Consider the following 21305-nt stretch of genomic DNA (forward strand, 5'->3'; position numbering starts at 1 on the left):
AGCTATGAAACAGCACCTTTTTAGATTGAAGTATAGTTGCTATACAATATAATATGTTACATGTTTACATTATGATTCACAATGTTTAACGGTTATACTACATTTATACTTATCATAAAACATTGGCTATTATTTCCCAACTTGTACAATATATCCTTGTAGCTTGTTTTATACCCAATAGTTTATACCTCTTAATATCCTACCCCTATATTGCCCCTCCTCCCTTCCCTCTCCCCACTGGTAACCACTAATCTGTTCTCTTTATCTGTGGGTCTGTTTTTCTGTTTGTTTCTTTCTTTGTTACATTCAGTAGTTTATTGTATTTCTTAGACTCCACATATAAGTGATACCATGCAGTATTTGTCTTCTCTGACTTATTTCACCGGAAATATCGGTGCGGCTCTGTTAAGAGGAAGCGGCGCTCTATCTAAGCCGATTCCAGGCGAGGGCAGCTCGGAGGCGCAGGTACCCCTACTCCATCGTTGGTGCTGTGGGAACTACATTACCCAGGAGCCTTGGCGGCGCTGGGCCAATGAAGGCCCAGAAAAGGGGCGTTTCCGTTCCTACGGAAGACGCTAAGGCGGGACTTCCTATTCCCTCCCTGGGCGGACATTTTGTTTGCTTTTGGATTAGTCCACCAAATCCGTTTCCACGGCGCAGCGTTACAGCCGAGGTGACAGAACAGAGAAAACGCGAGAGGCGTTGTCGGCGCCAAACAGGCGGACCTGAGGAGCGGCAGCGGCACCGCCCGGTGACCGGGCCGCCGGGACTCCGCACTTGTCGCTCTGCAGCTTCTCCGGCCCCTCACGCCTGGCCTCAGTCCACAGGTCCGATGGCGGCGGCCGCGCTCGCTGACCCGGCGCAGGTGGGTAATGCGCCCCTGGCCCTCCCCCGGCCTCGGGCGAGGGGCGCCTCGGGTCCCCGCAGCTCAGGCCCATGCGTCCGGGCAATGGGGGGCGCTCTCGGTCGGGTCCCGTGTCTGACGGCCAGCGCGGTGGGATGTAGAAGGATGTGACAGGGGAGGGGCCGCGTGTGCGGAGGCTTAGAGGCGCGACACAGCCCCTGAAGAGATCAGAGAATCTGAGCAGCTGTGCCTTCATTCTCAAGGTGATGGGAGCCACGGAAGGCTCTGAACAGAGGAGACACACGAGCTGATGGTTGAAAAAGTATTCCGTAGACCGCCCAGGTGTGAACAGACTTGGGGTGCAGGGTGGGGCCGGGGGAGACGACGAGGACAGTGGGGCCCAGAAAGTTGAGATGTAGTCTGAGGCAATGCAGCGGTCACCTGGCCCTGAGGCCTGGGCCACAGAGGGTAGTCAGCCAGCCCCAGGTCCTTGTGGCGGGGCAGGAGTAGGGGACAGGCTTCAGCCCGTGGGGCTCTTTTCGCGGTTGCTTGTCTCTCACAGTTTTCTTCTTTCCACAGGTTCCCGTGATCTCAGATGCAATTATGGGCCCTGTTCAGGTGAGGGGAGGTTGTCCTTGTTCTCATCAGTTCGTCCCCACCCCCACCCACGAGGTCTCCAGGACTGGTGTCACAGAACACTTTACTTGTACTCTCTCCTGGCTCTGGAGTCTGAGGCCCCTGGAGAAACCCCAAGCCCAGGGTTCTGAGCTCAGACCAGGGGCTAAATGGAAAGGTTCCCATTTCTGGGAACCCTTGGAATAAGGTTTGTTCCAGGCACAAGAATCAGAATGTGCAAAGATTTGAAGGTGAGATTGAGTTGGGAGTTTTCAGGAAACTCCAGGTCTCCGGGAGGAGAGTATACCTCAAATGGTAGAGCGCATGCTAAGCATGCACGAGGTCCTGGGTTCAAGCCCCAGTACCTTCAATAAAAAAAATTATAATAATATTAATAATAATAAATAGGCCTAATAACTACCTCCAAAAAAATAAAAAAAGAAACTCCAGGCCTCCACCATGTCTGGTAGTAATCAGGAGCAGGTGGTCAGGAGGTCAGGTCTGAGATGGCCGGCTTACAAGGCGGGCCTCTCTTCTGAGGGCAGTGTAGCTGTGATGGGTGTGGGGCAAAGGAGTGAGGTAATCTGATCCAGGTTTTAGCAGCCTCCCTCTGGGTGCCCAGTGGAGAACAGACTGTATGTGATGAGGGCTGACGGAATTGGAGTAGAGACAAGGGGACTGGGGAGAAGGCTGCTTCAGCATTCCAGGTGAATGGTAAGGGATGGGCCAGAGGGGTGGCTCTGTAGATGGGAGAAGTGATGGGGTCAGATTTTCTGATGTGAGAGTGAGAGATGGCCTCAAGGTTTTAGGCCTTATCAGCCGGAAGGATAGAAACTCCATCATCAAGTTTGGAAGTAATTCTGTGTGGATACCTAGAGTTTATTTGTGGCCATGTGAAGAGTCCAATGTTCCAGAAAACACTGAATGGAGGGATCAAGTGAACTGCTGGACACAGGGCTGAAGTTCTGTGGAAGGTTCAGGATGGAGACATCCAAAAACTAGAAGATTGGGTGTACATCGGTTTATGAGGGAGAATCTGCACATCACAGTGGCAGTGCCGTTAATGAACCAGGAAGGTGGTGGTGGACACCAGCGACTGGGTAGGAGGCCAGAACTGGGAGACAGAGAGGGATCCAGAAACATGGTGTACCTGTGGAAAGGAGAATGGATTGATGGTCCTTGGGTCCTGGTGTTGGGGGCTTAAGGAAGAAAGATGAGCCCAGCTTTGGTTGTCTGGTCAGCAAGAGCCTAGCAACTCCAGGAGAACTGGCTGGAAGGAGAGGGTGAGGGTATGGCCCTGCATGCCAGCCCCAGAGCTTAGATGGTGCCTTTCTGCCCTGGCCTGTTGCTGTGGGTGGACACAGTGATGAGAGGGGCCTTGCAGAGAGAGCAGACCCCTGTGGCACCCAGCCCTGATAGTTGCTCTGAGTTGAGTTAGGTAGGAAGGAATGCTGGAGGGATCTCTGGGGGAGCATGATGGGGTCCTTGGGAGAGGGGCTGTTCACAGACTCGGCTCTCCCCACTGTGGCAGGGGAAAGTCAACTTTGAGGACGTGTTCGTGTACTTCTCCCAGGAGGAGTGGGGACTCCTTGATGAGGCTCAGAGGCTCCTGTACCGCGAGGTGATGCTGGAGAACTTTGCACTTATGGTATCACTGGGTAAGGCCCTCACATCCCCAGTGGCGTCCTGGACTGGGCTGTCCCCCTTCCCTGTTTCCCAGAGGCAGCTTGGCCCTTCTTGTGTCAGAGCCACAGGCATCCCCTCCGTCCGCAGCTCCCTGAGGTGGGCACTCTGGATGCCAGGTGTGAGCGGCGTGCACTGCCACCTCCAGCTTCCGAGCAGCCCCAACACCTGCTGCCCTGAAGGCTTGCATGGATGGATGCAGGAGTGAGGCGTCCCGTAGTCGCCCGGTGGATCATATCCAGCTGGTCCTCTCCCTGACTGGGTGCCTCTGTCCTGATCCATGGCACTCCTGTCCCCCAGGTTCTGCCCCTTTCCTCCAGCTGATAGTTTTGGCCACCAGTCTGTGTCAGGAATTGCATGGACTGGGATGGGCACTACCTGCAGGGACCACTAGGCTGTCCCTGCTAGACACTACTGCAGAGCTATTTTGATAATACTTAGTTTTCTTTGCTGAGGGGTGGCTCACCGAGAGCAGTGCTGGCCATTTACCTGTCCTGTCTTTTCTTTAGGATATGTGTCCTCCATGCCCCATGGGGTTGCTCCACGGGAGCTGGGCAGTGAGCCCTGGGGATCTGACTGGGCGGACATGACTCCGGCCGTGACCAGAGAGGCTCAGGGAGGGTGTGGCCCTGGTGAGTGGGAGCTGGGGAAAGATGTGATGTCGGGCTGGGTTCTAGTCATTCCTCCAGCTGCTCTTCGCCCACGGTCATTGATGTGGCAAGGCCACCGGGTACACTTCATTCCTGTCTGCTTTTCCATTTACACACTTGTCAGTTGACTGTTACACTCAGACCTTTGACCTTTGGCCGTTGCCCACCTCTGCCGCCACATCTCAGCTGTTCCTCTCCACTGCTGCTTCTGCACTGCTTTCCAACATTGGCTTATGCTTAACGTGTTGTGAGATACTTTAGGTAATACTTCAACACCAACTGTTCTGTTTGGTTGTAGCTGTTCAGGGGACACAGCCTTCTGCACAGTGCTCACCTGTCCCCAGCAGACTGGGCCTTGCTGAAATCCATTTGCAGATGACTTCATTGGAGACCCCAGCTCTTCCTGGGCTGTTCCCCATGTCTGTGTCCTCTCCCCCTCAAAGCCATTTCCGTTCTGTGACCTTTAGATGCCAACTACTGCATAGCAGCCCTTTACTCAGCTTGAACTTGGGCCTCTTGTCCTGTGGGCAGTCCCGTGACCTTGGTCTTAGTTCTGTTAGACACACATTTCGAATGAGACTGCCTCTTCCCACCAGTGTCAGTGTGCACTTCACCAGCACTTGTCTGCTTTCAGGCTGTCGGTGTGGGGAGGAGGAGGAGGAAATACCTTTTGAGCAGAGCGTTTCTGTAAAAGGAGTGTCACAGATCACGGTTCCTAGGACAGTTCTGTCTTCCGAGAAGGCTCACCCCTGTGAGACATGTGGCCCGATCCTGAGAGCTGTTCTGCACTTGGCTGAGCACCAGGAAACACACTGTGAGCAAAAACTACACGTGTGTGTGGCATGTGGGAAACAGCTGTGGTTCAGCACAAACCTTCACCACCAGAAGCCGCACAGTGGAGAGAAGCCCTGCAGACGGGACGAGGGCAGGGCCTGCCTTGTGAACAGCTGCCCCGTCCAGTCACTGAAGGTACCCTTTCCCACGGGGGAGGGTTGTAAGGACTTCCCAGCCAGCTCAGGCATTTTCCAGCACCGCACCCGTCTGGGTAAGTGGAAGCCACAAAGTAACACCACGTGTGTAGAGGCCTTTCACAGTGGACAGAGGCATTACGAGTGCAGCGAGTGTGGGAAAGCCTTCAGCCGTAAAGACTCACTTGTCCAGCACCGGAGGGTCCACACGGGAGAAAGGCCGTACGAGTGCAGCGAGTGTGGGAAGGCCTTCAGCCGCAGAGCCATACTTGCTCAGCACCAGAGAGTCCACACGGGAGAGATGCCTTATGCGTGTGGGATATGTGGGAAGGTTTTTAATCACAGCTCTAACCTCATCGTGCACCAGAGAGTCCATACTGGAGCCAGGCCGTACAAATGCAGTGAGTGTGGGAAAGCCTACAGCCACAAATCCACGCTTGTCCAGCATGAGAGCATCCACACGGGAGAAAGGCCTTACGAGTGCAGCGAATGTGGGAAGTACTTCGGTCACAAATACAGACTCATTAAACACTGGGGTGTTCATACCGGGGCAAGGCCCTACGAGTGCATTGCGTGTGGGAAGTTCTTCAGCCAAAGCTCCGACCTTATTGCACACCAGAGAGTTCACAATGGTGAAAAGCCGTATGTGTGCAGCGAGTGTGGAAAAGCCTTTAGCCACAAACACGTGCTTGTTCAGCACCATAGAATCCACACTGGAGAAAGGCCGTATCAGTGCAGTGAGTGTGGGAAGGCCTTCAGGCAAAGGGCTTCCCTCATCAGACACTGGAAAGTTCACGCTGGAGAAAGGCCTTAGGATGGCGGAGAATACGCTGTCCTGTTCAGCACAGTGGGGGACACCAGGGAGAAGCTCTGAGAGCGGCCTTTGTGAGTCGCCGTCGGCCGGGAGCTGAGCCTTGTGTGTGTGAACTCCCACCCTGAGGAGGTTCTTCTGTGCGCCAGCTACATGGGGCGCTTTCTGGGGCAGTGCTGAACTTTGTAACATGCCTTTGTCCACTTGAACAGCTTCTGCACACTTGCCAGAAGTATATTGCTGCCAGTGTCTCTGGAAGAAGCCATCCATCTATGCAACAGCAGGGTCCCAGCTTGCACAGAAGTCACCCCCGCGTGCTTCAAGGGGCAGGCTCTCTGCTGCTGCTCCCTTCCCTGGAGGGAATCACCGGTAGCCTGAGCCCATTGAAGTCCTCACTCCTTTCTGCTTCCCCGCGCCCCCAGGTGTTTTAAGCTTGGAGGTGATCCAGTTTCGGCCAGAAGAATACAATCTTTGTTCTGCAGGCTGCTTACAGAGATGTCCATTTTTCAGGCTTTGTCAGTCTCCTGTAGCCCTCCTGATGGATTTGTCCAGCCTCCAAGTCATGTAACTTGGGGATTGCCTGCCTCTTGCTGTTCTGGTTTTGCAACAAATGCCTTAGTTTTTAAGCCACCTTTAATCCTGGGGGTTGTGTTCACTTTGTGGGTTGAGTGGAGAACAGAGTTGGGCTGGCAGAGCCCAGTGAGGGGAGTGAGCAGCTTGTGTGAGAGCTCCAGCTGTCGTGTTGCCGTGGCGGTAGAATGGCAGAGAAAGAACAGCTCTCATTCTGGTTTCAGCCTAGTTTGCTCTGCTGCTCAAGGCCTCCTAGGAGAGAATACCAGTCCTCGGGGGCCTCATCACGTGGCCTGTGTGGTGAGAGGATTTGTAGGACCAAGGGCACCCTGAGCAGTGGGCGTGTGCTGTGACAGCCTCTGGTGTGTCTGGGAGCAGCGTGACTTGGGCCCCTTGTTCCCACGGGTGTGTCATATTCCTCAGCCCTCTTGAGGGGAGCTTGGTTCCCTGGGACCTGCCAGCATCCCTGATCTGTCGTTTGGTGGGCAGATGTCACTGTCCCCTAAGAGGGCCAGGTAGGAGTCATAACTGATACAGAGACTGATTAACAGGAAATTGGAGACTACAGCCAGCCGTAGGGACTGTCAGTCTTCTAAAGGTGTCTCTGCAAATGTTTCCATCACTTTGGCTTTGGTGTGAGGGTTTACGGAAATTCTCAGGACTCCCATAGTTGTGTCTCCTAGTCTTATGGCTGCTGACCGTCTGAGCAGTCTAAACACTTTCTGCAATTAATTGCACATATTTATAGTGTATAATTTGGTAAGTTTCAGTACATGTTTGCACCTTTGAAACCAAGGTTCCTGATTCCTTTTACAATATCTCTCCCTGTCACCCATTCCCAATCAACCACTCATCTTGCTTTCTGTCACCATAGGCTTGTTTGCAGTTCCTAGAGTTTTATGTGTGTGTGTGGCGGGGGGTTAATTTAAAATGTGCTAGTACGTACGTGGCTTTGACAACCCTGCATAATTATTATGTGGTTTATCAACGTTCTGTGTGTCAGTAGTTCATTCTTCTCCGTCTATACATTTGTTTAGAGTACTCCACTTTAGAGAAATAGTTCCAAAGGAAGTGACCCCAGAGAGAACTCCCGAGAATGAAGCCGCAGGGTCTGTTACAGCCTCAACCTGGAAGTGATGCACCGTCGTTCCTGACTCACTCTGTGGGTGACAGACTAATCTTGGTTCCAGGTGGGGATTCGTGGGAGGGTTTCTTGGATACTGGTGACCGTAATCGTAGTTGTTTTTCTTTTTTTTTCTTTTCTTTTTCTTTTTTTTTAACCTTTTTAGTCTTTTAATGAGGAAGTATATCAACTGATTTCAAAAGGTAAACCAGCTTTGCATTTCTGAGGTAAAGCACGTCTAGTCATGATGTATTACTCTTTTCGTGTATCGTTGAATTTAGTATGCTGGGTTTGGGGGTTTGTTTTGTTTTGTTTTGTTTTGTTTTTTAAGATTTTGCATCCATGCTCATGAGGGATGTTAGCCTCATTTTTTTTTTTTTTTTTTTTTTTTTGGATGCTTGGTTTTGGTGGCTAGCAGTGTGATGCTGGCTTTACAGAACATGTTGGTCAAGTATTCCCTGCTCTTCAATTTTCTGGAAGAGTTTGTGAAGAACTGGCATTCTTTCTTAATTGTTTGATAGAATTCACTGTGAAGAATCTGGGCCTGGAGTCTACTTTGTGGAAAGGTTTCTAAGTGTTAATTTAATTTCCTTGGTGGACATAGGTTTGTACAAAGTATCTTTCTGTTTTTTTCCTACAGTGAGCTTTGGTGGTTTGTCTCTTTCTCAAGGAGTTTGTTTTATTTAGTAGTCAAAATTTTCAAGTTATTCTCTTATTATTTATTAGTATGTGTAGAGCCTTCAGTGATGCCACCTGTCTTATTCCTGATACTGGTAATGTCTATATTTCTCTTTTTTTCTTGATCAGAAGTTAATCAGTTTTATTGATCTTCATAAAGCACTTGATTTCACTGATTCTTCCCTTTTTTTTTTTCTTTTTGACTTTTACCATTGCCTTTTGCTTTTATTGTATTTCATTTCTCTTCTGCTACTTGTTAACATAGAAGCTGAGATCCTTCATTTGATACCTTTGGGTCTTTTTCCGCTAATGTAGGTGCTAAATACTAAAAATCACCCTGTAGGAACTGTTAGTTGCCTCCCACAACACTTGGTATGTTGTATTTTCATTTTAATTAGATTTGAAACCTTTTCCAGTTTCCTTTTAAATTTCTCCTTTGACACGTGGTTCTTTTTAGAAGTGTGGTATTTCAAATACTTGGTATTTTCCTTATCTTTTCTGTAATTGATTTCTAATTTAATTCATTGCAGTCAGAGTATATACTTTATGCCTTGAAGTATTTACATTTATTGATGTTCGCATTATGGCCCAGAATATGGTCTGTCCTGTGTTTCATGTTAACTCAAAATAAATGTGTATTGTTTTCTTGTTTGGTGGAGAGTCCTCAGGTGTCAGCTTAGGTGAGATGGCTGATAATGTCTGCGTTTCCTGTGTCCTTACTGATGTGGGGGCAATGTTCTACCAGTTACTTGAAGAGGCTTGTTGACGTCTCTGTATAAGTGGATTTGCCTATTTCTCTGGTTCTGTCAGGTTTTGCTTCATGTATTTTGAAGTCTTTTTATTTGGTGAATAAACATTTCCTTCTGTTATGTCCAGTTAATGAGTCGAGCTCTTTATCATTAAGAAGTGATCCTCTTTATAGTAATACTCTTTACTCTGAAGTTTACATTGTCTGATGCTGTTAACATAGTGTCATTTTGTGTGGACACTCAGTTTTGCCTTTCTGGGTACTGAAAACATTTGCATTTCTATAGATACTGCTGATTTTTTTTCCTGTTACATGTTTAAGTTCCTTGGACACACTATGGTCTTTTGGGATCTTGATTCCAAACATTTCTAGGTGGACTCATTGGAGTATTTATTTGAAGGCTGACTTCCCTCCCCCTCCTGAGACAGTCATTCTGTGTTCTCTAGTTGTGCTTTGTGAGGCTTCCCATGGACACTGGTTGGAACAGATGCTGTTCCACCCTCTGCAGTAGCCTTGGAAATTGCTTCATCTAACCCTCTCGGGTGTTTCTCACCTCTGGTCATTTCCTTCCTGAGGGTGCAGATGGGCGCCCAGCTGGATGCTTGAGGATGACCCTCTTCAAGTCTCCGACATTTTCTCTCAGCTGTGCTGTGCTCTGTTGGACTGCAGCCACCTGAGTAGGCCCAGATTCTAAGTTTCTGTGTCAGCTCAGGGCGACTTTTGGGGTCTGGCTGGACTTGACATTCTTGTGCTGGAGCCTGGAAATTTCTCACAGTAACCTGGGGTGGTCACGTGGCTCACAGCACTTCTTTGCTCTCTCATAGGTCACTATTATTTGCTTGATGTCCCATGTATTAAGAATCAGTTTCATATATTTTCTTAATTATTTTAAAGAAAATCTATGAATCATCCCAAAGCAGATACCTTGAATAAGTTAGTAAAATTGGTAATACCTCCAACAACATCAGGAAAAAAAAAAGAGAGAAATCACATATCACAAATACGAGCAAGGAGAGAATGTATCGCTCGAATACCTTCGAAACATAATGGATAATTATTTTAAACAACTCTTTCACAGTAAGTGGAAATGCAGAGGACAAAAACCCATTGAAAGATACTAACTAGCCAGCCTCCCTCAAGGAGAAATAGATCATCTGAAAAATCCTTTGTCCATTAAAGACATAAAATGAGTATTTCCAGATTACTTGTAGTGGTAAACTATGTATAAACGTAAGAACCCCTCTCACTAAAACTCAAGGCCAAGATGGCTTCACTGATGAATCCTACCAAATATTTAATGAAGAAATAGTTAAGACTATCAAACTTCCCCAAAATAAGTAATAACATAAGGGGTACTTTCCAACCAATTTTTAGAAGCCAATATTAACCCTAAGAGCACAACTAGGTAATGAGATTAAAAAGAAAATTATAGACTAATATGTGAGCATAGGTGCAAAAAACTCCTTCACAAAATTTTAGGGAATTAAGTCTAAGTATGTATATAAAATTAGTGTATTTTCCATTGTTAAGCCAACTCTACATTCCTAAGAGTTGATTGAATCTAGTGAGACTCACTGGGACTGTAAGGTTGGCTTAACAATTGGGAATGTGTTAATTTAATCCGTATTATCCAGAACATGCGGTGCAGTGAATGCGTCTGCTCTTTCTCCTCAGTCCCTGGCACAGAGCTATAAACACGCCAGGACTCCTGAGTGCAAGCAGGCTTTCTTGTGCTAATGAGGTGACTCCCGGGAAGCCCCTAGGATGTTTCAGGATGGGCATAGAGCTATAAACACGCCAGGACTCCTGAGTGCAAGCAGGCTTTCTTGTGCTAATGAGGTGACTCCCGGGAAGCCCCTAGGAAGTTTCAGGATGGGCATAGAGCTATAAACATGCCAGGACTCCTGAGTGCAAGCAGGCTTTCTTGTGCTAATGAGGTGACTCCCGGGAAGCCCCTAGGAAGTTTCAGGATGGGCATAGAGCTATAAACATGCCTAGATTCCTGAGTGGAAGGAGGCTTTCTTGTGCTAATGAGGTGACTCCTGGGAAGCCCCTAGGAAGTTTCAGGATGGGCGTAGAGCTATAAACATACCGAGATTCCTGAGTGGAAGGAGGCTTTCTTGTGCTAATGAGGTGACTCCTGGGAAGCCCCTAGGAAGTTTCAGGATGGGCGTAGAGCTATAAACATACCGAGATTCCTGAGTGGAAGGAGGCTTTCTTATGCTAATGAGGTGACTCCTGGGAAGCCCCTAGGAAGTTTCAGGATGGGCATAGAGCTATAAACATGCCAGGACTCCTGAGTGCAAGCAGGCTTTCTTGTGCTAGTGAGGTGACTCCTGGGAAGCCCCTAGGAAGTTTCAGGATGGGCGTAGAGCTATAAACATACCGAGATTCCTGAGTGGAAGGAGGCTTTCTTGTGCTAATGAGGTGACTCACGGGAAGCCCCTAGGAAGTTTCAGGATGGGAGTTAGTTGCCCGGAAGACCAACCACATGATTAGAAATTTGAAGCTGAGCCCGCCAGACCTGTAGGGGGTGGAGAGGGGCTAGAGATTGAGTTCAGTCCTGTGGCCGTGATCTAATTAGTTGTGTCTGCGCAGTGAGATTCTGATCAAAACTCTGGACACCACGTTTTGGTGGAGCTTCCTGGTTGGCGAACATATGGATGTGCGGGAGAGTGATATGCCTTTGACTCCCCTGGGCGGGGTCATGGGAACTTCACCCCTGGGACCCTCCCACACCTTGCCCTGTGCGCTCTTTCCATTTGGCTGTGCCTGAGTTATATTCTTTGTAACAAAACTGGAATCATAGGTATAGACAGCACTTTTAGTGAATTCTATGAGTCATTCTAGCAAATTATCCAACCTGAGGAGATTGTGGGAACCCCTGCAGTCATAGCCAGCTGGTCAGAAATACAGTTGGCCCCTGTAACTTGAAGCTGATGCCTGAAGTGAGGGCTTTCTTGTGGAGGACTGAACGGCTAAAGATGTGGACACCGATGCGAACTCTGGGAGTTGGTGTTCAGAGAGCTGATGTCAGAACCAGCTTCCCTAACCTGACGTATGGCAGCATTAGAAACCTAAAGCTAACATCGCACTTAGTAGTGAAAGTTTGAGTGCTTTCCCCCTAATATCAGGAATAAGCAGGAACGTCCACTCTCACAGCCTGTGTGTAATACTACACTGAAGGCCTGTGCTAGTGACGTAAGAAAATTAAACAAATGGTGCACAAATTGTAAAGAAAGAACCAGAATGGTCATTATTCACAGGTTATGTGCTTATCTATTTAGAAAATCCTTAATTATCTATTAAAAAACCTAAGAGATCTAATAGATTAGTCAAGGCCCCAGGATAAAAGGTCAGTATAGTTAAAATGCTTGGAAATTGGGAAACTGTACCCCTTACTACAACACCAAAATGTGAAATATTTAGGACTATATTTAACAAAATACATTCAAAAACTATATAGCAAATCTACAAAACATTACTGAGACCACATTTCTGAATCTAAGGACTTAATACTTCAATTTATTCTCCCCTAATTCTGTAGATTCACACAACTAACAAATTCCCACTGATTTTGGTAGAAACTGACAAAATGATTTGAAAATTTATATGAAAATTCAAAAGACCTAAAATACCCAAAATAAATTTTGGGAAGAAAAACAAATTTGAAAGGTTTTACCTGACTTTCAGAATGCTATAGAGCTATACTAACAGAAGTAAACTATTGGTGAAAGGGTTGCCCCAGCAAGAATACAGAGGCCAGAAACAGGCCCACACATATGTTGTCAGTTTATTTTCAGTATAATTGCCAAGGTATTTCAAGACTGAAAGGATAATGCTTCAACAAAATACTCTTAAGATTACAACATCCGTATGAAAAATAAAGTAATAAAAACCTCAATATATCTCAAGTCATTTACTACCTTGAAATGGATTATAATCTTCAATGTCTGAAATGTAAAATATAAAATAACTCATAGGTCATTGGATGAGGGGTACTCATTGAACATGGGTTAGACAGACTTCTTACATATTATTTATTTTGCTTTTCAATTTTAAGGGTAATGAGTTTTATAGGCATCAATATTAAGAGGATTTTTTTTCTTCCAGTTTTATTGAGATACAGTTAGCATACAGCCCTGTATAAGTTTAAGGTGAACAGCATAATGATTTGACTTACATACATCATGAAATGATTATCACAATAAGTTTAATGAACACTCATTACCACATACAGATACATTAAACAAAAAAATTTTTTTCCTTGTGATGAGAACTCAGGATTTGCTCTCTTAACAGCTTTCATATATAACATACAGCAGTGTTAATTACATTTATCATGTTGTATATTACATCCCTAGTACTTATCAAGACAGAAAAATCAAAACCCAAATAAAATAAAATGGTAAAATTGGGCTTTATCAAAATCAAAAACCTTTGCTATTAAAAAAGACACATTTAAGAAAGTTAAAAATGGAAGCCATAGCCCAGTGAAAAATATTTGCAAAATATATCTGATAAATAACTGGTGTCTGGAAATTTTAAATAATCTTTAAAACAATGAGAAAACTCAATTTTTAAAAAAGACAAAAATTCTGCCCTTTTATTTGAAAAATTAAATTTTTTCTTTGAAAATTATACATACTGATAAGATGACTATATCTGGTATTATATATTTGAATATATTATTCAGAAAGAAATTCAGAGATAAAGATACTGAAATTCTAAGACATTGTTCAGAAAAACAGAAATTCAACATTCAGTTCATGGAAGTTCCGTAACTAACAACAGGAAAAGTGGCTGCCTGAAAGATGTCTGAGAATTTTACAGAATAGATGAAGACATGAATCCTCTGATTTAGGATACATTGGAGGGAGAATAAATTTTTTAAAAATTACACCTAGGAAGTCAAGTAGAAATGAAATAGCAGAGTATAAAATAGAGAAAGTCTGAAATGTGGCCAGAAAAGAAATACATTGTTTACAAAAGGACAGCAGTTAGATTGGCAGCATTAAAAAAAGCCAGAATGTGGCAGTATGTTCAAAAGGCTGGGAGAATTAGGGGAAAAAAAAAAAAAAGACAAGTTTTAATACATATTTCACCAAAGAAAATATGTAAATAAGAAGCATGTAAAAATATGCTCAACACCATTCATCACTAGGGAAACAAATTTAAACCACAATGAGACACAAGTCTGTGCTCATTTGAATGGTCAACCCGAAAATGCCAAGTCAGTGATGTGAAACAGAACTCCCATGCCTTACTGGTGGGATGCAAAATGTTAAAACCCACTTTAGAAAACTGGTAATTTCTGTAAGTATGCATGCACTTAGCATGTGATGCAGCCGTCTAATTTGTAGGTTTATCCCCAAGAGGGTTAAAAATGTGTGTCCACAGAAATGCTTGTACTTCTAATGTTCACAGCAACAGCAGCTTTATTGATAACAGCAATAGCTGGGAACAAAGTAACAATTCTGCAAATGCCCGTGCATGAGTGAGTTGGTAGCTTGCTAGGGCTGTCGGGGTGAGATACCACAGACTGGTGCCCGAACAACAGAGCTGTTTTTCTCATCGTTCTGGAGGCCGGCAGTCCAAGGTGAGGACGCTGGAGGGTTGGTTCCCCTGAGGCCTCTCTCCTTGGGTTGCCAGTGGCCGCCCTCTGGCTGTCTCCTCGCGTGGTGTCGCCCGGTGCACACGTGCCCCTAGTGTCTGTGTGTGTCCTAATCCTTTTTTGCAAGGCACCCATCAGATTGGATTAGTGCCTGTCCTAATGGCCTCATTTTAACTTAATTACCTCTTTAAAGACCCCATCTCCGAATACACACGTTCTAAGAAACTGGGGTGGGCTTCAGCATACCCAGATGTGGGGCACGCAGCTCAACCCTGCAATGAGAAAACAGCCTGTTGGAGTTGCTGTCTGGGCATTTTACAGTACGACAGACCGAGAGTCTGGACATTTAGATCAGAACCTGAGTGTAGGATTCCCACCACGAAGTTCCCAGTTTGCTTTTCCTGGAGCACCTTTTAAAATAACCACTCAAGAAAATCAGTGACCGCTGCCCCAACCACCTCAGAAGTAAGAGGTGTGTGCTCCCCGGCTCAGAGGAGTGCACTTCCGTCTACTCACTGTGCCCCTTCCTGGGATGTGTCGTTAATAAACCTTGTGACTGTACTGTCTTTGTGTGTGTATTGAAACCGCACCTTCAATCAAAATGGCCCAGGGACTTCCAAAGTGGGAGCTCGGATGCTGAGGGCGCTACCTGCTGACCCCGCGTGGGTGGCTTGTGCCTCCTGGTTCAGCGGGTTTTAATCTGCGTATTCTTGACACACCAGCTCCGAGATTTCCAACCTAATGTCACCTTTTATTTACTGTCTGCTTCTTTCCTTATGCCTTTCATCCAAAGTCCGTCTTCCCACTCTCACTGAGAACACTAAGTCCTGGGGAGACCTGACACGACCGAGTGACATTTCCATTTGAAGCGCCACTCACAGTTCATGGCATCCCCCACGATTCTCAGCAGAGCTCAGAAGGGTTTGCATTCCTCTCCATCCCCGGAATCAAAGCTCTCACACCATGGCGCGCTACCCCAGCTCACCTGTCCCGTGACTCCAAGATTGCACCCTTCCCTCACTCATGACTCTGGCTGCATTTCTGTCACAGCAGCAGAATCACTTCACTGCTCACATCTGACTTCCCATATGTTTGCCACGCTTGGTGCTGAGCGCCTGCCCTCCCCTAGGGCAGGACCCCTGTCTCTGTCATCCTTGTCCCACCACCCAGAAAACAGTGCTTGCCATGTGGAGCAACCCCCTCTGACTGACCACACAGATGAAGACCAGGCAGAGAAAAGTGGATGAGGACAGAATGGACCCTGTGGGGTCCTTCACTCGGTGGAATGCCCCTCACTCCTTCACACTCCAGGTGTCTTTATGGGCCACTTTGTCCCAAACAGCTCCCAGGTTCGGCACGAATAACCCTCCGCTTTGAGCCGGGAAGTGTTTCCCGGGAGCGGCTTCTCTGGCTTGCGGATCCCAGGGCTCGGATACCTGTACAGCCGCTGCTGCGACCAGATAATCATTCTGACAAGGTAAAAGAGAGTAACATCCTCAAAAGGCAACCGGCTTTCACAAGGAACAGAGGAAGCACACAATCTGTGCTAAAAACATAACTTTGGAGGAAAAAATGATTTTTTCCCCACTGAGAGCTGTGTGCCCAATAACGATATTGGATAAAACACCACGAAAAGAGTTCATGCCAAATGTGGCAACACGAAGTAGGTATCTGATCATGGAAGAGGCTCCAAGGAAGGCTCGGAGTGAGGACGTGATTATTTTTAGATCTTTCCGGACAATACTTTTGTTTTAAACCAAAGTTCATGTGGATTACTTCATGCAGCTTTGAAATTAGCCCCAAAGACAATCCCAGAGGAGGGATCTCAAAACGCCCTGACTGGTAAGAGCGTCGTGGGACCAAGACCAGGGCAGTAACAGCGAGCCCCACACACAGCCACACGCATGCATCGCGGTTTACCTGTTCGTGTTCCAGGCCCTTTAGGACGACACTTCACAGATTTTTTTTTTTTCCCCTGCAAAAAGCTTTATTGTTTCCATTTGGTCGAAGGCTCAGGAGGGGCTCCAGGGTGGTCACAGAGCTGCCCGGGGGCCGCAGAGAGGAGCCCTGACACCGGGGCCCCTCCCAGCCCGCTGGGCTCCGGAGGCTCGCGGAGGTTCTGAGCCTTCGGGGGAGACACTCCGCAGCGCAGCCCGGGGCCGCCCGCCCGCGGAGGCGGGTCGGGCGGGCTCAGCCCTTGATGCGCGGCACCTGCTCACCGAGGACGCGCGTCTCCGGGAAGTCACGGGGGGGCGGGGTCTGCGCGGGCGGAGCGCAGGGCGTGCGGACCGCGAAGGGCCTGGCTCGGGTCTCCCCGCGACCCGGGGCCCCTGTAGCGCCCGGGTGCCCCCACCCCCGCCCCAACCCCCCGCGCGTCCTGGGAGGGGGGCCGCCGCCCGCTGCTCCTCCGTCTTCAGCGCAGCTCGGCGCCCGGGCGCGTCTCCTGCGCCGATTCGAGGGGAAGGCGGCCCCCGCCCCCGCCCCCAGAGCCCCGTCGTCGCGGCGGAAATCGAGGCCCCGAGAGAGAGGCAGGTGCCGGGGCCGGCAGATGCGTGCCGACCTGGCGGTGGACGGCGGCCCCCCCACCCCCACCCCGGGGAGTCGCTCTGACGCTCCTCGGAGCGCACGGTTGGGCCGCGGTAAGGAGCTAGGCCCAGAAGCGGTGTTGCTGGTCCCGGAGGCCGTGATCGCCGAGAGGTTGGGTCCAAAGCTGCGAGCGGAAGAAAGCGGGGAGGGCGTGGGAGGCTGGAGGGGGGCGGCCCTGGCTCTGCTCTGTCCAAACGCCGTGGAAGCGAGAGGCCGCTTTTACAGAGAACTCATAAAATTATGCGGTGAGATTTCTTCTCCGTGTTTGTTTTCCTGAATTTAACAGGAATTTAAGTTAGCCATGTGTTTTACTGTGTTTGTTGTAGTTGCATTAGAATACCAAGAAAAATTCTCGGGTAGACTTCGAAACGCCCGCCTACTCGGGAGTAAAGAACCCAAGAAACACCAGGATAGGACAGAAATAGGACTCCCCCAGGATGGCCACAGAGCTCCGTGATCACCCACCCCGCTGGGTGAAACACGAATCACTCGAACGGTGCCTAACGACCCAGGAACATAGTCCCTTCCCTCTCCAGATCGCTTTGGATCCACTGTCCCTGAAACTGACCCAGTGCAGGCTGACCCCCCAGAAAAGCCCCTAACCTCCAGCGGCTCTGTCCCCTGCCCCCTTCCCTCCTCCGACTGCTTCTCCGGTCTTCTTAGCAGGCATTTCCGGGTAAAATTTTCCGCTACCAAGGCGTGGGCTGATCTGCGTCCATCACGTGTCCCTGTGTGTTTGTGTGAGGCTCCAGGTTGCGGCAACATGTGCACAAGGCTCCTGTTCTGACCACCGTCAGTGCATCGTCAGACCTGCAGGACTGGGGCTAGGATGGCGAAGAGGGGGGGTTTTCTCCAAGCCAGGGTGAGACCACCTGGTCACACCTGCATGTGTGTGGTTGTGTGATCCTGTGTGCATCCACACACCAGGCTTCCGGACCTCCCTGTCCCATACCTGCCTCACAGGGGTCCCTGGAGCATTTGTGCATTTGTGTCCTCATACCTGCTGGGGTGGTTCAGCACCTCCCTCCATTTCACACAAGCCTCTGTTGCACATTGTAAATGCCAGCTGTGTGTCTCAGGACTATCACATCTTGTCTTCGTGGACGCAGTATAATGCACGTGTGTGTGTGTGTGTGTGCAGTCTTGCTGGGCGGGGGTGATGCAGAATGCTGCCCTCATCACAGTGTCCCCAGGATGCCTATGCAGGGGCCTCCGGGTTGTGCTGAGGTGTCATTATTGTTACTGGATTTAATGGGTCCTTCCCTTGGGTGCAGAGCCAGTGAACACAGCAAGTACGTCCAGTTAAAGCAGAAGCATTTATTACTTGTGAGAAGTAAGGAGACAGGAAGATAGCTCTCAAAGCACTGGCCCAGGGAAGTTTTAAGCCTGGGGGGCTTGCATATTCAGGAAAGAGCCGGCAGGGACAGGGTGACTCCAGGTTGCCAAGAGCTGCAAGCAGGCAGAGGCTAGGTTGTTGGTCTTACTGGGTTATCGTGTTCACTAGGATGTGCTGTAACCTTTTCACAATATCTGGTATTTGGAACTTTCTGCAATTTAATAACTAGTTCTGGAAACAAAACAAAAAAACACTTTGATTTAAACCCATCTCTTCCCTACTGTTGTCTAGAGAACATTTTCACACACCTGTCCTACCCAGTGTATCTCCAGGAGTGCCACATGGCACAACTGTCCAGCCAGACTAGACCTGAATTCTTCATCTCTTCAGTATCTAGTTTACAGAAAAAACAGGGGATGGGTGTAAATTTTGCATCCTGATTGTAATGAGTATGCCTTAAAACACACTTTTAAGAGACAAATTCAGTGTGGCAGGCTGATAGATGTCCCCTAAAGATGTCCATGTCCTCATCCCAAGACATTGTACATGTCACTTTATATAGTAAGAGACTGTGCAAGTGTGATAGCGAGTTTGTGGTGAGATTATGCTAAAATTATGTTTGCCTAGTGATGTACTCACAAGTCTCCTTAAAAAGAGAGGCAGAGGGAGATCCTACTATACAGCGGAAAGCAATCTGATGACTAAAGAAAATGCTACACTGCTGGCCTTTGAAGAGGAAGGAAGTGGTCATGAGCCAACAAATGCAAAGAATGTAGCGCCTGACTTTGCAAAAGGCAAGAACAGGGATTCACCCCCAAAGCCTCCAGAGGGCCCACGGGCCCTGCTAACACCTTGACTATTCCTTTGGAAGAGACTTCTGACGTCCAGAACAGTAAAACAGTTACATGGACATTGCCTTAAACCATCAAGATTGTGTTAACTTGTTATAGCAGCTATAGGAAATTAACACAATGTAGGAACAGTCTTGTTAAATTTTTTTATTTGAAATGTAGTCAGTTTACAATGTGGTGTCAATTCCTGGTGTACAGCATAATGTTTCCTTTATACTTATACATGAATATATTCTTTCTCATTATACGTATTAAGTAGTGAATATAGTTCCCTGTGCTATTATATTGCTGGAAATGGCACTATTCCTTTTTATGGCTGAGTAGTGTTCCATTGTATAACTATATCACAGCTTCTTTATCCAGTCATCTGTCCATGGATGATGGATTTAGGTTGTTTCCGTGTCTTGGCTATTGTAAATGGTGCTGCCGTGAACATTGGGGTGCATGCATCTTTTCAAATTAGAGTTCCCTCCAGATATACAATTTAGTAATATAGTCTTTTTTTTTTTTGGATGAGGGGTAATTAGGTTTATTTTTTTTTAATGGAGGTACAGGGGATTGAACCCATGACCTCATGCGTGCTAAGCACTCACTCCAGACACTGAGCTATACCCTCCCCTAGTAACAGAGTCTTAATTACAGGTTTCTCCTAACCCCAGGTAGATCTTTCCTATGAAACTTTTCATAAGCTGAAATGCCATAATGGGGGAGTATCCCCTGCTTTCTGAAAGTTCTAGATAAGCCACTTCAATTATGAAAGAATCTACAGTGTATAGTGTAATGGCTTTTTTCATAAGCGTGACTAAAATTCTTTTCAGATTTCTTTTAATTAGTCTTTCATAAAATCAATGTGGTGTTTAAGGTGAACTTTCAAAAAGCAGGGCATTCCTGTATTTGTGTGATCAAATTATGGAAATTATGAAAAAGTGCTTACATACATCTTTGAAAATGCATTCTGAATGATTCAGGAGTTACATGAGGTGGGGCTAGGCACTCTATGTAAAAATGACCCAGTGATGTGAACCAGGGAATAAAATGAAAGAACATCCAAGAAACAACAATGGTGGAAATTTAGAGATGGGCTTATTGGGCTGCAGACACAGTCCTTTCTGTTTTTGGGTATGTTTGAAAACACCTGTCACAAAAAGGGGGAATAACTTCTAGCATCAATTCTGTAGGTTGAAAGAGGGGATAAAATTACAAATGGCACGAGAAAACTTTTGGCTTCAGACGTGTTAAGCCTGTGCCAGAGCTTTATCAAACCCTGCACTTCAAGTGTATTTTAAGTCAATTATTCTTAGCAAAGCTTTTAAAAACACAATGATGTTCTGGAAAACCCTCAGAATCTATAGGACTCAGGGAAAAGCATCAAAGGAAGACGGCACAATAGGACAGAGCCTGGGGCCAAGTTGCCAGCTTCCAATTAACCTTCTGGTTTGTCTCATGACAGAGATGTGTGACAACTCACACGAACTGCTGCTAACCAGGGAGCCCCACGGACACCCCACACGAGCCTCGGCGTTGTCCAGGTATTTTTTACTATCTGTCACATAGATGAGGAGCACCTCTGCGTTGATCTTAGTTACTCTCTCTAGCTTCTCCGAATGTCAAACTGATATAAAGACCTAGGGTCCCTGCCGTGAGTCATGTCAGTAGCAGAAGCTACCTAGCACGGCCCAAGGCCCCAGATAAGGAAAGACACTCTCATTAGGCTGAATGTTTCCAGGGCTTAGAGGTTCCTGCCTGGGAGCTGGGCAAGTCTGTGCCAAACATTTCTTGGGATTGAACAGAGAATCGGACAACTGAGGGCTGTGGTGTTACAGTCCTTTACAAGTTGCTGACGTAAAAATGCTCAAAACTTGTCCCTTATTTTACTACATTTTACTATCGTCTGTGCTGTTAAGCTTGTTTATGGGTGTCTGTATAATGGAAACAGAACGTAATGGGGTGCTACTGCACACGTCTTCCCAAGTCCACGTTCGGTGACCTTGAAACCATGCCCCTTCAGTCAGCAGAAGCTGGTGACTAGCAGGAACCCCTGAGCTTGCCTTACAGAGCCCCGGGAAAGGGAACAGCTTGCTGAAACCCCTCTGCTTGTGAACTGCCTTCACTGCTTAAGCTCGCTTCTTCCCCCTCTGTAACTGCGTACCCTCCAAGCTTCACATGGCCTAGGGAATAAATCGCAAGACTCCTTGGTGACCCCTGTAGATGACACCCTCATGTGGGGG

At 47.4% G+C, this 21305-nt stretch overlaps 1 protein-coding gene across 3 annotated transcripts; it reads left to right on the forward strand.

Annotated features, from left to right (window-relative positions):
• Nucleotides 1–523: 523 nt before the first annotated feature.
• On the forward strand, nt 524–12594 carry ZNF772 (zinc finger protein 772). 3 transcript variants are annotated; one of them, XM_074370931.1, is made up of 6 exons: nt 524–865; nt 1108–1186; nt 1424–1462; nt 2991–3117; nt 3652–3774; nt 4091–12594. In XM_074370931.1, the coding sequence occupies exons 3-6, from the start codon at nt 1448–1450 to the stop codon at nt 5572–5574; spliced, it is 1749 nt and encodes a 582-aa protein (XP_074227032.1). In that variant the 5' UTR covers nt 524–865; nt 1108–1186; nt 1424–1447; the 3' UTR covers nt 5575–12594. The 3 variants fall into 3 exon arrangements, with proteins under 3 accessions (XP_074227032.1, XP_074227031.1, XP_010960286.2); XM_074370930.1 differs by lacking the exon at nt 1108–1186; XM_010961984.3 differs by lacking the exon at nt 1108–1186 and having other exon boundaries at nt 563–865; nt 4427–12594.
• Nucleotides 12595–21305: the final 8711 nt, after the last annotated feature.

This window comes from Camelus bactrianus, chromosome 9 (assembly GCF_048773025.1).
Source record: "Camelus bactrianus isolate YW-2024 breed Bactrian camel chromosome 9, ASM4877302v1, whole genome shotgun sequence".
Taxonomy (NCBI): Eukaryota; Metazoa; Chordata; class Mammalia; order Artiodactyla; family Camelidae; genus Camelus; species Camelus bactrianus.

What these genes read in the sequence shown, in the direction of transcription:
- ZNF772 (XM_074370930.1), top strand. Translation starts at nt 533, where the DNA reads ATGAAGGCCCAGAAAAGGGGCGTTTCCGTTCCTACGGAAGACGCTAAG. An exon ending in CGCTCGCTGACCCGGCGCAG is followed by an intron (nt 866 to 1,423) that starts GTGGGTAATGCG and finishes TTCTTTCCACAG; the next exon opens with GTTCCCGTGATCTCAGATGC. An exon ending in TGCACTTATGGTATCACTGG is followed by an intron (nt 3,118 to 3,651) that starts GTAAGGCCCTCA and finishes TCTTTTCTTTAG; the next exon opens with GATATGTGTCCTCCATGCCC.